The sequence below is a fragment of the Dermacentor andersoni genome, chromosome 2, assembly GCF_023375885.2.
Source record: "Dermacentor andersoni chromosome 2, qqDerAnde1_hic_scaffold, whole genome shotgun sequence".
In the NCBI taxonomy this organism is placed as follows: Eukaryota; Metazoa; Arthropoda; class Arachnida; order Ixodida; family Ixodidae; genus Dermacentor; species Dermacentor andersoni.
Window position 1 is genome coordinate 120339717 of NC_092815.1, and position 24208 is coordinate 120363924.

The 24208-nt window shown below is 45.5% G+C and overlaps 1 protein-coding gene across 1 annotated transcript in view; it reads right to left on the bottom strand.

Moving 5' to 3' along the window:
- Positions 1 to 24208, bottom strand: part of PolA1 (DNA polymerase alpha catalytic subunit) — a 153723-nt gene that overhangs the window by 66590 nt on the left and 62925 nt on the right. The window contains exons 18-22 of the mRNA XM_050188005.2: positions 22418 to 22531; positions 21325 to 21494; positions 13384 to 13513; positions 12118 to 12231; positions 4676 to 4781 (exon numbers count right to left, since the gene is read on the bottom strand). Of these exons, the coding sequence (XP_050043962.1) occupies positions 4676 to 4781; positions 12118 to 12231; positions 13384 to 13513; positions 21325 to 21494; positions 22418 to 22531 (634 nt within the window). The remainder of the gene's footprint in view (positions 1 to 4675; positions 4782 to 12117; positions 12232 to 13383; positions 13514 to 21324; positions 21495 to 22417; positions 22532 to 24208) is intronic.

The window sequence follows — 24208 nt, forward strand, 5'->3', positions numbered from 1 at the left end:
TCAAACACGCGCCCATTTTCTATGTGTCCTAAGTAGAAAGCTAGCATAGGGACGACATTAAAGCTCCTAAACCGAGCAGAAATATAACTCGCACCCGATTTTTAGCAAGAAAAACTGTTGCACAAAGGCGGCCGGTTGCCTAAAGTCAGCTTCGCCACACTATATTTTTAAGCTCGGTTCCGCCGCAATACGTCATTGTTATGCGGTAAAGCAAGCAACCATTGCAAAGGCGGTTTTGGTTTCATGCCCAACTGCACCGTGCAGGCAATTTTCCGCCCAATTCTATTAGAAAAAAAAGAAAGGTGCACATTAGAATCAAATAAATACAGTAATCAGACATTGTGAGCTACGGTTATTGCGTGAAAATCTTCCTAGGGCACGCAGAAAATGGGTGTTTTCAACAGAAGATTACATGTTCTTAACATATTCACTGCCACCTAAGCTCTGCCAGAACAGATGCTGCCACTAAACAGATCGCTATCGGGGACACTACTATAGAGGCCAGGCGAATGCGCGCCGAGTGTTGAGTCAAGTTCGAATTATCTGACGAAAGCCAATTTTAGGACCAAAATAGAAAAATTTTAGACCCATAGAGATGCCTGTGCGCCGCCCGGGACCTTACGAAGTTTACTGAACAAGGTTCATCCAGGTCGACAGAACCGAACAAAACAATTGCCATATGCGATGCAGACAGAGGGAACGGCGACAAAACCAGTGTGTATGGAAAGCATGCAAGTGTGTATGAAGATCTAAACCAATTACAGTCGAACCTCGATATATCGAACAGCGCGGTGATCGCAAAATAGTTCGATATGGCCGGAATTTGATATATAAAATCACGTAGAAAACGCGTCAAAAACTAGCGCAAATCAATCAATGAACCAATCGTGGCGCAATAGATACTCACATGAAGCTTCAAACAAAGTATTTATTTTGTTCGCTGAAAGTACTGAAGCAGCGTAGCCTGCTTTATATTGGCAACCGCGTGCTTGACCACGGCGTCCTCAACATAGTCCAAACGGTCCACGAGGGACAGTCCAGTGCCTTCTATTGCGCCGCAGTAGCGGCGTACAACGGCCAAAGCAGCTACAGCCTCAGTTGCAGTCGGGAGCGGGGCAACATCAGCGCTTGCTGGATCAGCCTCGGCAGCGTCTTCGTTTGGCCGCTCAGCAGTCACTTCTGCCGCGATATCCACGTCTGTTAACTCCGCCACTGTTCCGGTGCTGTCATCACCGCCAACGAAGTCCGCAATGCACATGATGTGTGGCTCAGCACCGACAAAGCACTCCAACTGGCTCCCCGGCCGCCTCGATCACGCGCGCACGGCGGGGGCAAGCCTCGCCGTGCGCGCGTGATCGAGGCGGCTTGCCCCGCCGTGCGCGCATAGGTGCGCGCGTGATCGAGGCGGCCGTGCTGGCTCCAAGCCGCCGCGTGTGTACGCCGCTACGTTCAAATGGCGCCCTCGGCGCAACCGATGTGGGCAGCTGTCGTACGCAGCAGTCTGGTACGCAGATCGCGCCGCCGCTATCTTCGAGAGTGTTGCGGGAAAGCTCGCCTCCTGTCAACAGAGCGCACTTGGTCTGGGGCGGCGGAGTTCGATATATCCATTTTACATCCGGCCCCGTTCGAAATAAAGAATTAAAAATGCATGCGATTTTCCATGTGATATAGAAATTGTTCGATATATCGAGGTTTGACTGTAGTAGCCAACAGAAGGTACGCAGATTGCATCAGATATGTTTGTTCACAGATGCAGATTTATGCATGCAGTCTGGACTGAAATGTCTGCATGAATTTGTTAATTCGCGGAGCTTTCAGTCTACACGCAGGCATACAGATGAACTTGCATGCACGCTTGAGGTAGTTGTAGGCTGGTCACCGGTGGACCTGAATGGCACTTTAATGGCTCTCAAACCCATACGTGTTGCCTGAGGACCGATTACGATAAGTCAACTGTACGAATGTATTAGTGGCAACTTTTCTGCGGCGGCTTGCAGCCAATGATCATATTGGCCAGCAGTGAGTTTTTTTCAACGGCACATTGCCTAAGCAGTTGGGTGTCTAGTGTTACGGCTTGGTGCCCAATTGATGCTGATCGATTCACAGCAGCTACACAAATGTCGAAAAGTTAGCTGCTCTGGCGATGAAAGTGAGTGCATGGGATGGCACCAATGTTACTGGCCACAATCTTTGCAACACACTACAAGGCGGTTACTCATCTCAAACACCGTTCATAAACGCACATTGGTCTCTTTTAGTATCTTTGAGTAATGGGTCAGAAAACTAGCTTTGGATTTAACATTGTCCATGAAAATCTTGTGTGACCAGTGCACCAGCCGTCCCACTACAGACGCATTAGCATGGACTGTGAATAGACACGAACGGAGTGGAGATACTGTTCGAACTTACCGTGGCCCGCCTGGTCTTAGTATCTTCGATAGTTAGTAAACGACACTGAACCTGACAGTGAAAAGGTGTCTGCCCTTTATCAAATAATAAATGAAATCATTTATTTCCACGCACTTATTAGGGCTCGGCAGTAGGCTTGAAGAAATCGTGAATGCGCCGTAGCACGCTGTACCGTTTACGCGCAATCAGATAAGCCTGAATCTCGGAGAGGGTTGTACGGTCACTATGGGCGGCTGAAAGCACAGTCACTGCTTGTACACGCTCTGCATGCGACGGCAGCGTAGCAAATGGTGCGTCATCTTCAGACTCAGAGTCATCGTCCGGCGGTGCAACAGAAACCTGATGAATGATCTCGCCGTCGTCAAGTTCTGCACATGTCAGTACAGCAGTGCCAGCACCTGTGAAACTGTCAAATGAGACGGTGTCCGGAACCGCAATGCAACCACTGCACAGCAGTGGTTGCATTGCGGTTCTTTTCTCGGCAGAACATTTTTGGCGTCAGTAGGGAGCACATCGAAAGGTGACAAATCCTAGGCCTCCCAACGCCCGCTTGCCAGCATTCCCCCAGCGCAGTCCGCGCAGGTACTGTCGGCGCCATTAGACACTTGACGCGATGTTTCCGTATGCGGCGTTGCATCACTGAAACCTCGACACAGCACACAAAGCAAACACCACCGTGCCGACACCAGTCGCACAAATGAAAACCGTGGCCTGCTCGCAGCGTCGTGCGCGAAGAAACAAATCAGCTGCTGGATTGTCTTGACATGGCTTACTAAGCTGAAACCGGAACTGTTGTAGAGCCACTCTATCGAACCAGGCAGGAACGATGATGATGAGCGGTGATTCCCAGTAGCGCCACTTCGTGGGGCAGCAAGGAGGCTCCGTTCAAAACAAAAATGGCGTTCAACAAGTCGAACCATACACCGGTCAGAGTCGGTGCATGGTGCTCTCGATAGAGTTGGCTCAAGGAGTGTCCGAAAAATCAGACGAGAGGTTGCAAGGTGTCCGAACTTTCGGAAGTTGTTATACATTATGGTCTATGGGGAGAATGGCGGTGCCGCAAAGCTGACCGAATAATCGGGCATGTCTGAATTTTCAGAGTCCGGAAAATCAGTCGGCGACTGTACTTCGAAGCACTGGCGCAGCCAACGTAACCACAGGCAGCCAGCGCGGTTCAACGCGCTGACTGGGGCGGAGAAAATCAAATGTCGCAGACTCGCGCGAGAAGTGAAGCATCGATTGCGATAGAGAATTAGTAGATAGCTATACGAAGTAAGGATAATAGTTTTATCGGCCGTATAAACTTGTAAGCATTTGCTTACTAAATAAATTAACAAGCACTGTATCACGTGCGCACAAGTAAGCATGAATGCATCTCGCTCGATGACCGCGGAAACTCGCTGAAAAACGCTGGAGTGAGGACACACAGCAGTTGCAGCGAGCGAATTGACGTTCGTACAGCTCTCGCTTCAACGCGAACGAAACGTAGAAAGCACATCGCATATGAAGCTACTGGCACTACGCGCACTCTGCAAACATCGCAGATCGCTTTGAAGATGAGGCCCACGCGGGCGCGTTCTTTGGCCACGTCGCAGATCGCTTTCAAGATGCGGCGCCCACATGGCCGCGCCGTAAGCAGCAGCCGCCAAAGATCGTCCCCCCGTCCCTCCCTCGCCTCACCCCCCTGCCTCGCGCGCGACAAGAGAGGGCGCGCTCCGCCCCACCTTCCCCTCTCGTGCACGCGAGATTGAGCTGCGTTCGCCGTCTCACCCTCGCACGCTCGTACACAAAGAACACGGTGCGCGGCGACGGTGTTACCATCCTTGCCACTGATCGAAAAAACAAAGCTGCGCGACCCGAACGGTGACGCCAGCGTGCTCCCGCGCACTTGCACTCTCCCCATCCACGATGATGCGGAGCTTGAATTATCGGTGGCAGTGCGGATTTCAGTGTCAATAAGCGGGATGTGTTACATATTGCTTTCAATACATTGTTGGACGGACTGCGGCGACTACTTCGAATTATCCGAAATTTCGAATTAACGAGTAGTGAGTTAATGAGCTTATACTGTATTCAATTCAATATTTGGCTTGTTTTCTTTTTATTTGATTCAATATCTACTATTCAGTATTCGTACACCCCTACTAAAAGCAGTACTTGCACACAAATAAATAATATTGTTACGTGAAGGCACTTGCGCATGCATGCAAGCATAAATATCACAGACACGAAGAAAGAAAAAGAAGGAAAAGATTACGGGACTCACCTTTCTTTGGTTCAAGCACCAGGCCACCAGCATAGGAAGGGCCCTTTTTAGATTTCTTGCTAGCAGTTGTATGCTCAGCCTCCTCATCTTCCTCATGGGTATGTGCCTTGTGAAGAAAGGTAATAATTAAAATGAATGTACCACTGGGCTGGTATAACAAACTATTGCAACCTGTTTTTATTCTAAATATGCCATTATCCCTACTTCATTGGCCAAAATGACTTGAGCTCCGCAACCCTGGTATTCAATAAGAATTGAAGGCATTGTACACCGTAAATCGTTAAGTGGTAATATTAGAGAAGTAATACACTAAACACCTTTGTATCAGCAGTGCGATGTATAGTCAAGCTTCAATAAATAAAACTGCATTTGAAGCAAAATTTGGTTCATTATATAGCAGACTTCCATAAATAGATTTTTCGGCTAATTTTATCTCGACCGAAGGTCCCGGCAGGTGCCCATACATGTTTATAGCCTAAATATCAAAACCGACTATAACCAGATATTTCGAACTTGACTGGTCCGCTTCGCCGCAATACAACCATGTTATGCGGTGAAGCATACCAAGAATAGGAATGGGCCACTGTCATGGGCCATAGTACACGTTTCTTATACTGAATTCCAATGGCAGACTCGGAGAGGCTGACGAACTCTGCGCTGGAGCACTCCGCTATGGTGGAGGGCAACAGAACGAAATCTGCGATCGAAACACTGGCACTCCTGCTAGAGCAACAGGCAAGGGGCATAAGCGCACATCCGCTTATGAAAGCGCCCAGCATTCCTCGTTGTTTTCATCATTTTCGATCTTTTCGGCTTAAACTCATTTGCGTGTTGTGTTTAGAAGTTTCGTGTTTTTTTTAGCCTCCTGCGCTCTAATGGAAGTCACACCGCATGCCAGTCAACTTCTCTTGTCCACCGTTATTGTGTCAGAAACATCGGATACGCAGTGAAGCCCACGATCAGTTCGTTGGCAACACAGCAAGACAGCCTGAAGTGCCTTCGGAACTGCATTTCATCAACAACTGTAAAGGCTGTTAAAATGCGAACTTTCGAAAAGGAGCCGTTGTTACTTCTTCATCCGTATACTGGCGAATGATGTTGTCGATGAGACGCGCCACTTTGTCTCTTGGCTGGCGGCTGAAAATGACGTTGAAAGCTTGCTTCAATACACTTCCGAAGCTTCTTTGGCGCTCGAGTCCCCGCTGGTCGATTCGGAACATGAGCTAGATGAATCATCGCTCTCCACAAGCAGTAAAAGCGCAAGTTGACGATGCAAAGCACCACTCATCTCTTCCAAGAGATCGCAACTTGCGTCCACGGGCGCGCGTGCCATAGCGATATGTTGGCTGTGGGTGGCCTGCCATCAAGCGACTTCCGGTCGACTCCGTAAATTTCTGAGGAGAGCGCTGCTGCGTAAAGTGGATCTAGCGGCGGAGCCGCTCTCAGTCCGCCAATGGAAGATACGGGAGGCACCCTCAATCTGCCAATGGAATAGGCTTGCTCTGCATAGCAGAAAAACTACTACCGGAAGTCCTCTGAATCTGCCATTGGAATTCACCAGTAATTATACAGCCACGCACGTGCCTTCTCTAGCCACATTACGAATTACGAGAATTTACACGCCTAATAAGCATACTGGCACCCATTCAGAACTGTTTCGACATTGCGATTTCAGCCCTCGCTCAGCCCACCATGCATGTTACGTATATGAGACCTAGTATGCGTTCCTTAATTATGTGTACGTGTGCGTGCCATTAACCAAGAAGTGGAGAAAAAGCATATGTGTTTTGGGGAAGCTAGCGAAAAGGACGGCGGTAAAATAAAGACACCCAAAAGTCGAGGGGACATTTAGGCCAAGAAAAGAGTAGGGGCCTATCTAATACTCTTTAGGGGGGACGCGGCTTTTCGTATTGCGAAAAATGCCCAAAAAATTGATTTTTTGAAAATCCAATTTTCAGTTGCTATAACTCGTTTTCTATCTGATTCTGAAATATCATCCCTATAAACCACGTAGGAGTGCACTAAAATATTTGTTTAATCAGCCAAGGTGGCAAAACATTTCGCGGAAATCAAGAAAGAACACCGTTTTTTAAGCCACAATATTGTCAGTCTAGTAGGAGACGGGAAAGCCGGTGTCGAGGACGTGTAAGAGCACTTTATCAGCGCAGTCAACGCGACGTCGTTGTCTTCTCTGTTTTTTCTACTCGCGCGCTACCTCAGCGTCATTTTCATCGCCTGGCACATACCCGCGGCTACCATAGAGGATGTGGCATTTGCCCCTCCTTTGAACAGGTGGCATTGTCCCGATGCACCAACGTCCGAAGGCTGGGCACAGACGGTGCAAAGATGAGGTCATGTGGAAAAGTATGGCTTCATACGAAGCACGTGCACAACCCCGGGCAGGTGCCGCCGGCATTTGGAGCAGTTATGGCTGTGGGGGACAACTTCATAATTCACATCGCTGATGCGGCGCAGAACTGTATACGGGACGAAGTTTCTTCGCAGGAGCTTCTCAGACAGCCCCCGCCGACAAATCGGAGTCCAGACCCACACCTGGTCACCGACGTTGTATGTGACGGGTCTGTGCTGATTGTTGTAGCGTCGGGCATCGTATTCCTGTTGTTCTTGAATTCAGAAACGTGCAAGCTGCCTGGCTTCCTCGGCGCATTGCGTAAACTTCTCGGCCCCAGTCTTGTCGCCACCGCACTCGTGTGGCAGCATTGCGTACAACATTGTTGTCACTTCCCAGCCGTAAACGAGGTTGAAAGGCGTCGCGCGTGTTGTTTCTTGGCGCGCCGTATTATACGCAAATGTAATGTATGGTAATATCTTGTCACAGTTCTTGTGGACGACTTGGACGTACATACTCATCATGTCTGCCAGAGTCTTATTCAAACGTTCTGTCAGGTTTGGGGATGATAAGCCGTGGCCTTTCGGTGAGCGGTACCACTTAGTTGCACAACGGTGTCGAAAAGCGCAGCCGTGAACGCAGATCCTCTGTCTGTTATGACCACTGCGGGAGTGCCATGCCTTAGAACGACGGCTTCGATGAAAAATCACGCTGCTTCGGCTGCTGTTCCACGTTGGATAGCACCTGTTTCGGCGTACCGAGTAAGGTAATCTGTGACGACGATTATCCATCTATTTCCGGCAGTAGACAGTGGAAACGGACCTAAAGGTCCATGCCAATTTGTTCGAACGGCGCTTGCGGTATCTGGACAGGATGCAGCAGTCCAGCCGGCTTGCCGGGTAGGGCTTTGCGGCGCTGGCAATCCAGGCATGTCTGTATGTAACATTTCACGATCGACGCAAGTCTTGGCTGGGGATCGGCTGGCGGTGATACGGCATAGGTGGCAGCAGCTGTGACTGTCGAAAATAGGGCGTCGGAGGTGGCGGTGATGGCTGCGTCGTAGTGGTTGACGGTGTCAGCAGCATCGAAGTGGCGGGAGGTGGACGACAGACAGCTTCCGCGTAGGTTAATCGTCGCGGCACCGCCTGCCGGTCGGGCGACGAAAAGGCCTGTCGAACTTCCTCCCGAACGATATCAGTGACAGAAGCCACCACTGGTGCCATAGGAGAAATCCTGAGCTGCCGGATCTCCTCTCGCACAATCTCTCGGATGACTTCACGCAGAGACGTGCCGCAGCTCTCAGATAGAATTGAAGCATTCACCGGTGAGTTCTTGCGATCATATTGGCGGTACCACTGCTGTAGTGCCCGCTCTATAGCGGTAGCCTCCTTGGTGAATTCGGCCATTGTCGTTGGCGGGTTCCTCACGAGTCCGGCAAACAGTTCCTCCTTCACTCCGCGCAAGAGATAGCGTAACTTCTTTTCTTCGGCCATCTCAGGGTCTGCTCTGCGGAAAAGGCGGGTCATATCTTCTGCAAACATGGCAACGCTCTCGTTTGGTTTTTGAATACGGGATTCGAGCAGGCGCTGCGCGTTGTCTCTTCTGTCGCTACTAGTGAATGTGTCTAGCAGCTGGGTGCGGAAGGCATCCCATGTGGTCAAACTTCTCTCCCGGTTCACAAACCACGTCCGCGCACTGTCTTGAAGCGCAAAATAGACATTAGCCAGCCTTTGCTGGGAGCCTCAGTCATTATAACTGGCGACACGCTCAAATTGCTCCAGCCAATCTTGGGCATCTTCAAAAGCGTCACCATGGAAATTTTCTGGGATCTTAGGATTCTGTAAGGTCACCTGCGATGGAGTTGCAGTAGCCATGGCTGAAGTAGGTAGACGCGTTCCTGCAGGGTCCTGCAAAGGGTTGAACTCGGGCGTCAGGCCTAGCAGGCGGCAACTGTACCGGTGAACAGGAGTTTCGACGAACGCAGGTGATTCCGTGTTCGATGTATGGCTCTGCGAAGGGGTGCCGATCATGAGGCAATCCTACCCAGCACCTCCACCAGTGTCAAAGTCTAGTAGGAGATGGGAAAGCCGGTGTCGAGGACGTGTAAGAGCACTTTATCAGCGCAGTCAACGCGACGTCGTTGTCGTCTCTGTTTTTTTCTACTCGCGCGCTACCTCAGCGTCGTTTTCATCGTCTGACACATACCCGCGGCGACCATAGAGGATGTGGCAATATCTCTGGAACGGCGCAACCGAGTGCCGCCATCTTGGTCTCGTTGGAAAGAGCATTTCTCTGCCTTCAAATTTGCCCCTTCAGCTATCTCCTCCGTACAGAAACAAGCACACAAAACGCAAATGACTGAAGGTCATGCCGGAGTCTGCGATGGGTCGCGCCCGTCACGGGACTCCAGCGCGGTTCGCCACTGGTCCGGTGCTCGCGTCGTCTGCTTGGCTCTTTGCACCTCGCGAGCCTGGAAGTCTCCACTCGCCGCAATCTCGACGTGTCAGAATGGGTGCTACGCGGACATCGCAGTAGGGTGGCCGATCCCTATGTCTGTGGATGTCTAAGACCCGCGGCTAAGCATTCCGAGCATCGGCGGTGCAAACTTCGCGACCAAGATTCGCAAGCGGAATCCTCGGACATGCGGCTAGACCTTTCAGCACTTGGTGTTTTGTAATTCGTGACCAAGCACATCGCGCACGGACATCTCGGGCCCTCGATTAAGCATTTTGTGCAGTGGCGCCTCTGACTGCGCGACTAAGTACATCAACATCGATTCCTCGAGCCCTCGTCTAAGCATTTTGCGCGTCGGCACCTCGGACTGCACGAATAGGTGCATTGAGTGTCGACTCCTCGAGCCCGCGTCTAGGCATTTCGTGCGTTGGCACCTCGGACTGTGCGGCTAGGTATTTCGCGCTTCGACACCTTGAACTGTGCGACTAAGCACATTGAGCGTCGACTCCTTGTATTTGCGGCTAGGCATTTCGCACGTCGGCACCTTGGACACGTAACCAAGCATATCGCGCATTCACTCTATTATCATATTGTCACGATACCTCATAACAATATCTATCATACCACCCCTTCATAAAGAGAACCTCATCATGAGCTCTGTTCACTAGGCCCCTTGGGCTGGCACAGACACCTGGCTTCAGAAGTGATCGAGGCATCATACAAAAGTACAATTCTGGAAAGCACCGAGCAGCTGCATATCTATCACTGGCTCTCTGATCGTAAGTTCCACAGCCATTGTCAGGTGAAGATGACTTGGAAGGCTACTGACACTCATAGCCTTCATTCAGTAACAAGGTCAATTCTACCGAAAGAAAAAAATGCCTCACTGATTGTGCTGGAGACTGCTATCAATCAGGCAGCCTGCAGGTACAACACTGAAACTATATTCATGCCCACGCAGAGTTCTGAACCTCAGTTTGAAACCCAGGCACTATGCTCTTTGTAGAGCAGCAGCAAAAAATGCCATACAAAAAAATGGGGGGGGATGAAGGCACACCAGACTAGAGGCCACACGTACCAGAAGCCCTACTTCACAAAATGCCCGAAAGATTACAAATTTGGCGCCTTTCAGAGAACTGAAGAGAAGGGGAAACTTTGAGATCCGTTTTTTCAAAACTTTTTTTTTTTTGCCTTTCTGCTCAATTGCTGGAGCTGATTTCTTTGTTACTGTTTAACATATTTTAACTCCGTTTCTTTTTGTCATGTTCCGTGGGCTACACTGCAGGTCGTGAGATTATCGCTTTCTTATCTTGACCCTTTGTAAGTTTACGATATGGCTATTCGTCTATCCCGAAAGTGTGCTTGATGTGAAGGTAACATAAAAAAATGGCACTCCAAAAAATTTGTGTTGCGAAAAAAAGAAAGCAAGAATGTCACGACTTCCAGCACGCATTTATCTATGCAGTCAATACTTAGCAAGCCTTCTACCATGTTTTTTAATTTCCCCAGGCTCTTCAGAAAATTTGAGGAAGAAAAATTCTGCTCGATACAATTTCATAATATGTTCTCAAGATATCACTCAAAAACTCATTTCACTCAGTAAACTTATTAGGCATCTAGGTGCACATACTGTGACCGAAGACAGCACATGTGCGAGTGTAAATGAAGGAACACAAGCTATGTACTGTAATGATGGCACTTTTCCCTGTTTGGTATGCGCCACTGCATAACAATGCTGTATTGCGGCGAAGCTAACTTTACAGCCAATATTGCTAAGTGAATTAACAGCGTGTTGAGGTGTTTTTTTCTGCCTTTTGTTTACTTCAACCCACCAGATAACTAACAGTTTCGTCTGTCCCGTCAGGATAAAAAAATGGAAGTCGATTGTATTGAATATTTCTTCTAAAACAACATACAAGAACTGTTGCTTACAAGTAAGCAGTTAGGGTAGTACAATAGAGTTATGAATGTAAACAATAAGATACAAAAGGCTATGGACGGCCACTGTTGTAATACAAACCAAGCCAGGCCAAGATAAGCTTTTTCTAGAGATGAGCCCTCTCTGCTCATTGGTGACACTAGTAGCCAAAATATGTATTTCTTGTGTCTAATGATTTGAATGTAAAGAGGAGCTAATTCAATACTTTTGCAGAATTTTCGGCTTATCACTGCTGACTTGTATAGTATTTTTAGACACAGGCACAAATTTCCTTTGCTGTAATTGATAATGCATTAGATCCCTCATTACTGCTTTTGTTATAGTGGCAGTACACTAATTGAAAAGAATTGTGGCCAATCAAGTGTTATATTTACATAGTTTTATCCCATAATTCGTTATATCAGTGTTCATTCTACCAAAGTTTGACTATAACAAATAATTGAGTAGACATCCAATAAATTCTGTACCCCTACCCGAACAATTTGAAGCCATCTTCGGTGGCTTTTCGTTCTGACATTCCTTTCCCTTTATTGTCACGGGAATCAATAAACTTCAAACTTTCTGCAACATGTCCAGTAGCTGGTTGTGACATCCAGCGCCAGTGCAGTTTGCACCTTTGCACCAAGAGCCAAGCAATATCTATAAAGCCTGTTACACACACTGTATTTACCACATTCCAACAAACAGCTATAGACATACCTTAGGACCTTGTTTTTTGAACACCTTGTCAGGGCATATGTAGTTGCGATCGCTGAATGCGTGCAGCAGAAGGTATTCATTCCTTTGTGATCGGCCTCCCAGTAATGTCTTTGACTATAAGCAAAGAGTCGAAATTGTGCAAAGAAATGCAATGTAATGTCTGCTGTAAATAATCACATGTAATGCCACACTATCTGATTTATTTATTTAAATTCCCAGAACTCCAAAGGCCAAAAGGTGTATTACACCAGGAGAGAATACCATTCACACAGTGAATACAACTTCAAGAGGAAACAGGCAAGCATTAAAGGCAAGCATGTGCGCATCCAGCAGCGCACATACTTGGGCTGTATTCTACGATGATCACTTTCGAATATGTTCTTTCGCTTTTACAATATTTCGCATGACTAACGCAGGACTCACCAATAAGCCACATCAAGACAAGACAAGACAGCACGCTTGGAACTGTGCCAAGAATGCCGTTGCTTGTATATGCTGATGCTTTTTGCTCTAGTCACGTGACATCCAGCGAAAGTGAATATGTCCCCAAATGTGATTATAAAAAACTCCGGCACAATTTTTTTTCTGGCCACTTCTGGAGTAAAGTAACTTAGTTTCTGGTGGATCTCGTATTTCAGACAGCCAACTAATCAGAATTTTGGGCAGTACCCGTCAAGTCAGAATTACCGATCGGCAACTCCGTATACCTATGTTGTGATTCAGCTTTCTCAAAATTCTAGTTGCTAGAACCAACATTTGCAGGCAGCAAAAGTCCCATTATGAAGAAGACAAAGAAAGAGGCATGGCAAATAGAGGGAAACAGATGCAAGGTCTAAAGACAACGTAATGGTGACAATTTGCTGCAATCCTGCTTCCCTATAGGTAACAATGAAATGACAAATGTGCGACGGTTATTTTTGTTGGTGGCATGTAAATTTACAATACCTATGTTCCTGGAACAGCATGAAGATAAGTAAAGCACTTAAAATGCTGTGATTATAAAATTTACCATAATTAGAAATGTTATCATCAACCCTGTTATTGTTAAAGGCATAAAAAAGAAACCTTTCTTTGGCACCCAAGGAAGCTAAGAAAACTTCGTTTCAATTTGAAAACAGCATACTTAAAGTTTAGTAAGTATGACAAATGTGCATAACAGAATTTGCTTTTCTCTAGCACATGCAATCCAAGCAACAATAGAAGGTGGAAATCACAAGAGCAAAAAGTTGCAATAATATTAAAGCAGCATTCATTTATTATACTTACCATGATATTTCCAGCAATGTTTGTTATTTGCAATGCCAAGGGAATTGCATTCAGCTCGCTAATGACATGCAGGCAGTAGTCGGCATCCATCATGGTCAGCTTCACTAGTTTTAACAACTGGCCAGAATCTCTAGAGAGTGAGAAAGAAATACAATGACCTTCTTCCATTTCCTTTCCTTCTTTGGAAAGTATGATCAAATAAATGTTCTCTTCACATTCAGAAGCCAGGCAGCATCAACCTTTTCTAGTTTCATTTTGATGCGCACGCTGTTGTTATAGCGCCACCATGTCAAGCTTAAATAAGATTTTCTATACACGACAGATGGCAGAAATACGTAAGAGTGGCGGCCTTGCATTTTGGCACAATTATTTGGATATAAAATTGCCATGGTAGTGTTGTGCAAAGTCCAAGAGACACCCTTTCCATCTGTGGATGCATGCTCTGTGCAGCGCAGCCATGCCCACTAACGGGAATGTTCTGCAGCTTGCTATATATATATGTATATCAAAACATACACACACACACACACACACACACACACACACACACACACACACACACACACACACTGAGCAAAAGCAGGGACAAGAAAATATGCTTCTAGAAATAACAGATGGTGGAACTACTCTGCAGCTCGCCAACTTTGTGTTACTGTGCGTATATGACTGTGCAGAGAACACACGGAAGGTCAGTGACATGGCAGGACAGAAACACGAAAACGTAGGAGTACGTCAGTGATACTGAAAGGGTTAAAGGGTACAAAAGAGCAACACTTATCACTCTATAATGTTACGCGAACAAAGGATTAAAACTGGAGACTATTTACAAAATATATTTACAAGGGATAATGCAGCGCTGGCCAGTTCAGCCGACAGCTCGAGAGCCAGAGAGAGTTCTTCCTCCTCTTTTCTCGAGTGATGGCGGCCACGCGCCTCGTTCATACAATCAAATACCACATGCGTGTAGCGTAATTCCCTGGCTGCAGAAGCGACGTCCCGGAGCGTCTAAATGTCATCACTGAGAGGGTGATACTGGGAGGGTGATACAACATCCCCATGCTCATTTCTTCACAGCTGGCAGTCTAAAACGGCCTTCTAAACGTGATATTGTGGGATGTGAAGTGCTGCTTAACCATGGCTGCAGGCAGTCTTCATTGTATGGCAATTATTGACAATGCCAAATGGTTGTAGTAGCTGGACAAAACCACAGCAAGTGTGATGCATCTGCAAGCTTATCGCTTTGATGGCACAATGGGCACCTCAGGGTGTCTACCAAGTTTACATTTCCAAATTCCCTGAGTTTTCCAGGCTTTCCCTTAGCGGCTCTGCGAAATTCCCTGACTGACACAGAACCTTGTTTTATGTCAAGACAGGCTGACACCTTGTTGCCCAATGCTGTCACTCTCTTGTAGTCATGCTAAAAGATAAACAAAACTACTTTTTCCAGTTTGAACAGTAAGGAGTAGCATTTATTTTATTCAAAAAGAAATCAGAATGGAGGGTTTAGTAAAGTGCACAGAAAAAAAAAACTCAGAAAAAGTTAGTAAGACTCATTGCTAATCTAATTGAACATTATCAAATACAAATAAAAAGGAGATCCATGTGGAAATAAATATTTTCGAATATCCCCTTCAGTCATGAATTATGAATGACTGTCGATACCCGCGTGAAACAAAGATGTTCCTTGAGACTCCACTGAAAGGAACAAAATTACTATTATAGCATTTTATTATGAGTCATTGTAATTACAGAGTAACTAAATATTTCAATAATTTAAAGTCAGTCATACTATGTTTCTTCATAAAAATGATTAAAACCCCTGCTCAAATTACATGCACAGGTTATTCATTGGCTTCAAGCATTTCAAGAAAGAAAAATATGTATATATTTCGAGGTTGCTGCCAACATGCTCCACATCAAACGTCACGTAAAACACGGTAGTGCCTTCGCCAAAGCAGTACTCTGTAATGATACATATCACTTTAAAGTAAAAATGGAAGTAATTAGGTTATCCGAATGTTCAATAGGCTTAATGTTTGTGCTCTATTCCTTGCTACCACTGCACAGAAATGGAAAAAATAAGCCGTGTCCAGAAATGAGGACAGCTTGACCTAAGGGGATGTGAGCTATTTCTACCAACTGATAGCAAGCTCATTGGTACGAGGCCCTAACTTTGTCGCAAGTGAGATTCTCTCTCAACAGCTGGTGGGTCAGCCTCAACTGTCCTGACATACTCTCATCCCGCGCATAACGCCTCAGTGTTGTGTTTCACTGCTTTAAAGACTATTTTGCTTTGGATGAGGGAAACCTGCCCCCCCCCCCCCATCTTGGCGTCAGTCAACACTCAAGCTCCTTGAAAGAAACGGCGGCACGCTTCCTTTCCTGTTCATTCCTCAATGCATAAGTACTTTCTGTTCAAGTCCTCCTTCCACCGTGCATTCGTCCCACGGACCATTTGAAGGATCCTCTTGGTCAGTTTTACAGTCAAAGCCAGATTTTTCGGACTACCTAGGGGCTGCAAAAACGTCAGAAAAACCAGGCAGTTCGAAAAAATGAATGCGTGACTTTTACTGCCCTTAAGGGCTTAAAGCACCACAGGCACATCCGAAAAGGCCTGCCAGTACACTTATTAGGCATATTGGCGCTCGTACTGTGACAGGAGATGGCAGGCAGACGCATGTACAATTCAGGAATACATACTGTGTCCCATGACAATTGCCCCTTCACACGCTTATTATGCTTCAGTGCAATACTCTCGAGTATTGCTTCAGCACGTGACAATGCTGCATTGAGGCGAAGCTGACTTTCGGGACATGGCATTCTGCAACGAGCCGTGCTTTTCGAGCTTTGAAGCCAATTGCGAGGACCACAAAGGCGGAGGCGGTGCCGTTGCTGACAGTGGCAAATTCTTTCAATGAAAAATATGGTGCTGAACAGCAAGAAGCTTAACAGCGAACGTCGAAGCACCAGCCTAGCGTTTGCCGCCGTAGTGGCTATGGCTGCCAGCGGATCTGTGTGCGAAGGCGCCAGTTCAAGGTGGCGAGGTAATCAAAACGGCGGCAATGGTGGATTTGATTAATGCTGTTTCAGACCTGCAGTCACGGCAAGAAGTCCGTAAAGTCAGACGGCGAAGCGTTCTTGCGTCCGAAATTTCAGACGTTCTTATACATTGACTCTATGAGGTACGCGGTGGCGCCGTGAAGCTGTCCGAATTATAGGGCCTCTGGAAAGTCGGTCGTTTGGCTGCAGTGCAAGATGATGTTTGTGAACCTAGTAATTATTTGCGAACCTAGTATGCCAGCCTTGGGCCTATGTAGGGTTAGCATCTAAAGAATTAGCAATTGGAATTCAAAGAAATGCATTACTGTCACATACATTAGGAAATATTTTTGGCTGCCTTCCTAGATCATAGGTCCTTCAGTAAATGAGGTTACTCATTACTCCCTTGCCTCTGGTGCGGCCTTCGACGAGCTTCATCGATGACGATGTGCTGGCTGAGTTTCACCGCTCCCAGCCAATTCCGTGCCAGCATCCAAGACTGACTGCGACATCTGCTCTCACCTGGCAACCAAAGCCTTCCAGCGTCACGCGATCCGAGGGGCGGATATATAAGCAGCACTTGTCAGCTGAGCGTCCGGGGCACGACATTGCTCTGGCTATGTTCTCACACCCGTTCTACGCACAGGTCTTGGCGCTGTCCCTCCTGAAAGCTTCCTTCGGGGGCTTCGCTACGCCGGGCATTCCCTTGCCTCTGGTGCGGCCTTCGACGAGCTTCATCGATGACGATGTGCTGGCTGAGTTTCACCGCTCCCAGCCAATTCCGTGCCAGCATCCAAGACTGACTGCGACATCTGCTCTCACCTGGCAACCAAAGCCTTCCAGCGTCACGCGATCCGAGGGGCGGATATATAAGCAGCACTTGTCAGCTGAGCGTCCGGGGCACGACATTGCTCTGGCTATGTTCTCACACCCGTTCTACGCACAGGTCAGTTACTTACAACCTGCTAAATGTTATCGTAGTTCTAATCGTTGTACAGTAGCGGTGTCGTGCCCCACCAACTTTCTATATGTTTTGCGAAAGTGCCTTGTAGGGTTGGTTTCTGCTATGGATGCTGTATCGAGTGTTCTGTTAATGCTCTCGGGAGATATCGAGAGTAACCCTGGCCCTAGAACCAATGCTGCACCTACAGGTTCTGACAGTGCCAAAATCACGGAAATTTTTGAAGTTGTTAAAGGCTTGGAAACGAATCAGGCGAGGTTTCTTCAAGAAATACAAGTTGTTAAAGAACAACAAAATGTGCTGAATACGTCAGTCCAGGCCCTTCTTAGCAGGGTGAATCTTCTGGAAACTGATATGCGTTCTCTCAAACAGATTGATACGCTCAATGCAGCCTCAGCTCCGTGCGCTCTCGACACCCTTCGTCATGATATGATGAAGCTTAGGGCGTCACTTGATAGCGAGAGCAACAGATCCAGAAGAAACAACCTCATTATTTTTGGCCTGGATGATTCAACCGATGAGACATGGTCTGTATCGGAGGAAAAAGTACTGTCTTTCTTCGAAACGCAACTGGATGAACAGATTACCCCAGAAAGTGTAGAGCGTGCTCACCGGCTTGGTAAATCCCACGGAAGCAAAAACAGACCTATCATTATAAGGTTTGTTAACTTCAAGGATAAGGAACGTATCCTATCTCGTGGTATCAGGCTCAAGGGTACTAACTTTGCGATCCGTGAGGATCTCAGCCCTGACGTCAGGCTTGCACGATCTAAACTTGTAAGTTATGCAAAAACATTGAATTGCTCTTTCAAACTTCGATACGATAAGCTACTCATTGATAAGAAGTGCTACGTTTATGATGGAACTCAGGATATTGTTGTTGAATTGAAAAAGTAGCAGAAGGGGCGGTACCCGAACAATAAGTCCTCAAAGCAATGTGTGCGCACGGGACTTTCCGCTCATCCAATTTCAGAGCTTACCATTTTAGTCGTGAACTGCAGAAGTGTAAAAAACAAAACTGATGAATTTGCTACTCTTACCTCTTCAGTAAAACCCCACGTGATTATAGGTACGGAGTCTTGGCTCGACGAAGCTGTTGGTAGTTCCGAAGTATTTCCGCCTGGTTTTCACGTCTACCGTTCCGATCGCAATGCACATGGCGGTGGTATCTTTCTACTTGTTGACTCGTGCTTGCAATCATCTCCCGTGTTAATCCGAACTGATTGTCCTGAGTCAGTTTGGTGCAATATCCGATTTGAAACTGGGCAATTACTGACAGTTGGCTCCTTTTACCGTTCCCCCGCTTCCTCATCGCCTGAGACCTTCACAACCCTATCCGAGTTTCTTTCTACAATAAATAATGACTATATTGTTGGTGGTGATTTCAACATGCCTGACGTGAGGTGGGTTCACTATAAGCCTGTCCTTGCTAATTCTTCCGCTCTGTCTATAGCATTTCGCGAGGCAATAGTTACCAATGACATTTATCAGTTTGTTACTGAACCTACTAGGTATGGTCCGAATAGCTCTTCTGTCTTAGATCTGCTTTTTTTAAACCAGCCATTGCTTGTGTCTGATAACGACGTAATTCCCGGTATTAGTGACCATGACTGCATTGTGGCGCATGTGCAGATTGTCCCCTTCTCATGTGCACATGATCACCCAAGGAAGGTATACTTTTTTGAGAAAGGCAATTATGTTTCATTGTCTAATGATCTTGCTATATTTCTGCAGGAATTCAGTCATTTAGCTCAGTCCGCAGATTGCAATACCCTATGGGATACATTTTCCTCCACACTAAAGCACCTGGTTGACACACATGTTCCATGGAAACATTTGTCTGCAAAAAATCGTAGTGGTAAGCCTTGGGTAACTCGGGAAGTCAAGCAATTGATTAAAAAGAGACATCGCCTTCTGAATGTTTATAGAAAGCAGCGTAACCCTTCTGTATTTGTATTGCTAAAAACCCTTGGAAAAGATATAAAAGTAAAAAACAAGGTTGCTAAGGAAGAATACTTCTTAGCATTGGGCCCAAAGTTGCAAAATAACCCGAAAGAAATGTGGAAGTGTTTGAAAACGATTAGCAAAGAATCAGTTGGCATCCCGACCTTAAAAAACGGTAGTGTACTTCTTACTAATGATGTCGATAAAGCTTCTTGCTTCAATCTTTATTTCCAATCATCTTTCACAACTCCCTGCCAGAATGAATTACCGCCTATTCCCGACAATGTGTTTGAACCTATGCCGGAACTGGTCGTGACACATGGTGGTATACTTAAGTTACTTGGCAATATAAATGTTTCTTCTGCAAGTGGTCCTGATGGTATACCTTCTTATGTGTTAAAGGCTTGTTCTGAGACAATCGCCCACTATCTGGTTATTATTTTTGAGAAATCGTTAAGTACTTCTTGTTTACCTAAGGAGTGGAAAGTTGCAAACGTGGTACCAATCCATAAAAGTGGCCCAAAAAAAATATTGTCTCCAACTACAGGCCAATTACTCTAACTAGTGTGTGTAGTAAAACACTGGAGCACATTGTATACAGTTCGCTAATAAAACATCTAGAAAACAATAATTTTTTTAGTAAATATCAGCATGGTATTAGGTCTGGTCGTTCTTGTTCGACCCAGCTCCTAGAATTCAGCCACGATCTTTTTCATTCATTCGATCTCGGTATACAGACTGACTGTATATTTCTAGATTTTAGAAAGGCATTTGATTCTGTTCCCCATGTTTTACTGTTGTATAAGCTATCATCCCTCGGTATCTCTCCTTCATTGCTTGATTGGATTAAATGTTATCTACAAGAACGCATGCAACGTGTTGTAGTTAATGGCTCACAATCTGATTTTGTTGATGTTACATCGGGAGTTCCCCAGGGATCTGTTTTAGGGCCATTGCTGTTTTTGGCCTACATCAATGACATTGCTCAGGTTGTGTCATGCAAAGTGCGTCTGTATGCGGATGATTGTGTGATTTATCACTGCATTAGGTCTGCCACTGACCACGAGTGTTTGCAGCGCAATTTGGACTGTATAACACGCTGGTGTGTTAGGTGGCAAATGTCTTTAAACCCCAGTAAGTGTCAGTACGTGTCCTTTACACGTAAACAAAATCCACATCTATTTCATTATACATTAGACAATGTCCAGCTATTGCGAGTAACTCAGTATAAGTATCTTGGTGTTTATTTATCATCGAATTTAACTTGGACTAAGCACGCTGAATATGTTACAGCGAAAGCCTGTAAAATGCTAAATTTTGTTAAACGTAACTTCCGGCTAGCTCCTCCCAGAATTAAAGAACTACTTTATTTTTCGAACGTAAGACCCATATTAGAGTATGCCTGCATGGCCTGGGACCCGCAAACCAAAACTCTGTCTAATATGCTCGAACATGTACAAAACCGCGCAGCCCGTTTTGTCTGTAATAACTATGACTTTACTTCTAGTATTACAGCACTTAAGGACAACTTGGGGTGGGAATTATTAAGCACGCGCAGAAAAAACATCAGGTTGGAAATGCTTTTTAAAATTTATTTCGGCCTGGTTAAAATAGATAGAGAAACTTACCTGTTACCTCCTCATTTCTTATCTCACAGAAGTGACCACTATTTAAAAATAAGAGAACTCATTTGTAGAACAAACGTCTTCAAGCATTCATTTTTTCCACACACAATATCACAGTGGAATCAGCTACCGCAGGAAATTGCTGATTGTCACACTGAAGCATCATTCAGAGCATTTCTGCTGAGCATATAGTAGCGTGAATTTTTCTATTGTTGTGTTATTTTTTGGTTGACCAGTTCTGTATTTTGTCGAGCTTATGTACACTGTATATTCCCCCCTGCAATAATGCCTTCGGGCGCTGCAGGTACTTGAAATAAATAAATAAATAAAACATGTCACCCTTTTGTCAAAGTGTCGGTCACAAAAACGTACCTGTACATGTCCAGGACTTGCTCTGCAGTGAGGGGCACATGCTCCTTATGTAACAGTGTCCTGACCAACTCAGACAGGTCGTAACTCTTACACTGCACCAGCTCTCTGGCAGACACCTTGGCATCGCACACAAGGCGACCAGGTGTAATCTGCTTGTCGGCTGTCTTGCCCTGCACGCAATTCACAAGCCTGTTGGCTACTGGCTCCTTTACAGCTGCAAAACGTAGCACTCGAGGGTCTATGGCCATAATGCCACATAAGTAGTCGAACCACAGAAGATGCCGACTGCACAGTCACTTTGTAAGCATGGAGCAAATGGTAGCATAAAGTAATTTCAAATTAGAAGGCAACTTTATTGGGCATTTTTAAATGAGCACTAAAGAAGCACATCAGGTCCATTTAGATTGATAGAGTAGTCCTTGAATTTGATGCCCAGACCACCACACTCATGATGCCGGTGTGCCGTCACAGAATTCCTGGTAATTTTACGTATTTTAGTTGTGTTTGAGCAGGCAAAGCTCCTAAAAGCTGCCAGGGTGAGCCTTTGAATACATTACAATGCAATATATATTATCCTTTTCTATTGATAAATGATTAACTAGCATCGAGCAGTCTCCATTAAAATCTGTGCTATTAAAGCATAAAAATGTTAGGCATAAGATATTAAGCATAAGGAAGAGAGGATAAAAGAAAAGAAGAACTGCATTGCTCTTGTAAAATTATGCCTTTTCACAATGTCATGATTAACTGGTATTAGTATGTCGCAGCTTCATGATCGATGCCCGGGGACATGAGTTGATATGCAGTCGAGCCCGGATATATCGTATCTGAAGGGAATCACAAAAAAGTTCGATATATAGGTAATTCGACATATAAAATAAAAATTTTATACAGACATTATCAAGGGAATTTTACAGCTGTTTGTTCTACACAATAATTCATTATATGTGGGTTCGACATATACAGACTCAACTGTATATAATTCGTTTTTTTTTTTTTTTTCATGCATAATGTACTTTTCCACTTTTTCTCAGTACCTCTTGTGGGAAATATTTAGAAGAAGTAAGCGGAACAAAACTGTTTTTAATCTCACCAGGGCACCAGCATTTCCACGCTTCAACCGCCCAAGGCGGGACCAGTTTGAAATCTTGAGCGTAAGCATGCGATGAAGCAATACGTCCAGGTCAAAGCTCTGAATGTCGTGGCCCTAAGGCAATGAAAAGAAAAAAAAACATTTATTCAAAATAAAGGCACCAGTACTAAGAACAAACCAAATACCTCAAAATGCATATTTCTCGTCATGTGTGTGCAGTTCTGGTTTACTATGTCGATGCACTAATGAAGTAACGGTATGAGAACACATTATTTTTTTGTCACCTTGTTACATATACGCTTTTGGTGTCACATTACTGTTTCACACCTTTCGTCAATGTTACACTGGAGTTTATATATTTGCAATAAGTCAAACCTTTCGAACAGTGAATGCCCTAACCTGCTACTGGTACAAGAAAGCACAAAGCGACAACCACACATATGCGATATTCAAGCGATGAGACAGGCAGACTCTGTCGCACTGTTGCACTGAGCAACCCCATGGTCATGCCATCGTAAAAGAGAGAGGCAACAAATTTACATTGTAGTCCGAATAAATGCAATCGTGTGTCTGTAAAGGAATCACAAATGTACCACAAGGCTAATGTTTTGACCAAGGTGTATTAGGCCTAGTTTAATGCTGTATTTACTCGCATAATGATCACACCCCTGAATTTTGTCGTCGAAATTAGATTTTTTTTCTTTCCAGAGTAATGATCGCACCCCAAATTTGTTGCAGCGATATGTTGTGTACCAAGTCTAGCTAATGATGATCATGCTTACCATCTGTCGAATGCTACGCGAACGACTCTTGAAGATATACCAAGCAGTCTGCACGCACCAAACATTCTTAAGCAGATGCCCAATTTCATTCCTTTCATCACTTTCCGCACTCCCATAAAAAAATAAAAATAAAACCAAACTTGCCTTGGCTTTATTACTTGTAGGCTTCATAATGGTTTTGGCCAACAACAACAGAAAAGGCGCCTTTCGATTCTTCTCGTCTGCACTCGTGAGCACGCAACAAACCAGGAACGGCAACTATAGTGGCCACGTTTACACTAATACGTTAGAAGTTTACCCTATTCATACGCTGACGCTTGTAAGACAGCTAAGATATTCGCCCACCCTTAGCAGAAACATGCCGTATTAGGATAGTAGTGAAGACAAATGCTGCAGTTTCTGCAGCATGCCCGCCATGTGTTTGTCACTGGCAGCTACGCACGCCCATCTCTATTTCTGTCCCCTCAAAGTGGACATGGCTACGTTATTGTTGTAAACTTGCCGATATTAACAATATTATTCATTACTGATATGGCAGAAACTTTCGATGTGCGTAATGTACTCACGAGAACAAAAATCGCGTTCGGCTAGCTCCGCCGGGCGGCATATTTGTTTTGGTGTCCCGCACTGTCACAGCGGCAGCCGCCTGCTTGTTGACCTGTTGTCATCCCGCAACAAACACGGGATGAAAAATAAATTTTTTTTTGCGGGAAACTTAACCTGCGTAATGATCGCACCCCTGAATTCGCGTCAATTTTTTTTTTACGAAAGGTGTGATCATTATGCGAGTAAATACGGTGTATACTATAATCATCAGTGAAAATTCGTTCCCTGCCACCAGTGTGGAATGCCGTGGCACCACCTTGTGAGCAAAACTCAAAATACTTTTGCAGCTTGCTGTGGTGTCTTAGGCCTAACAGCATCAAAACAAATAAATGATCTCAATAATCCAAGAAAACGCTGTTACCTTGTCGTCAGCTTGAGATGAGATGAGGCAATGGCTTATTTT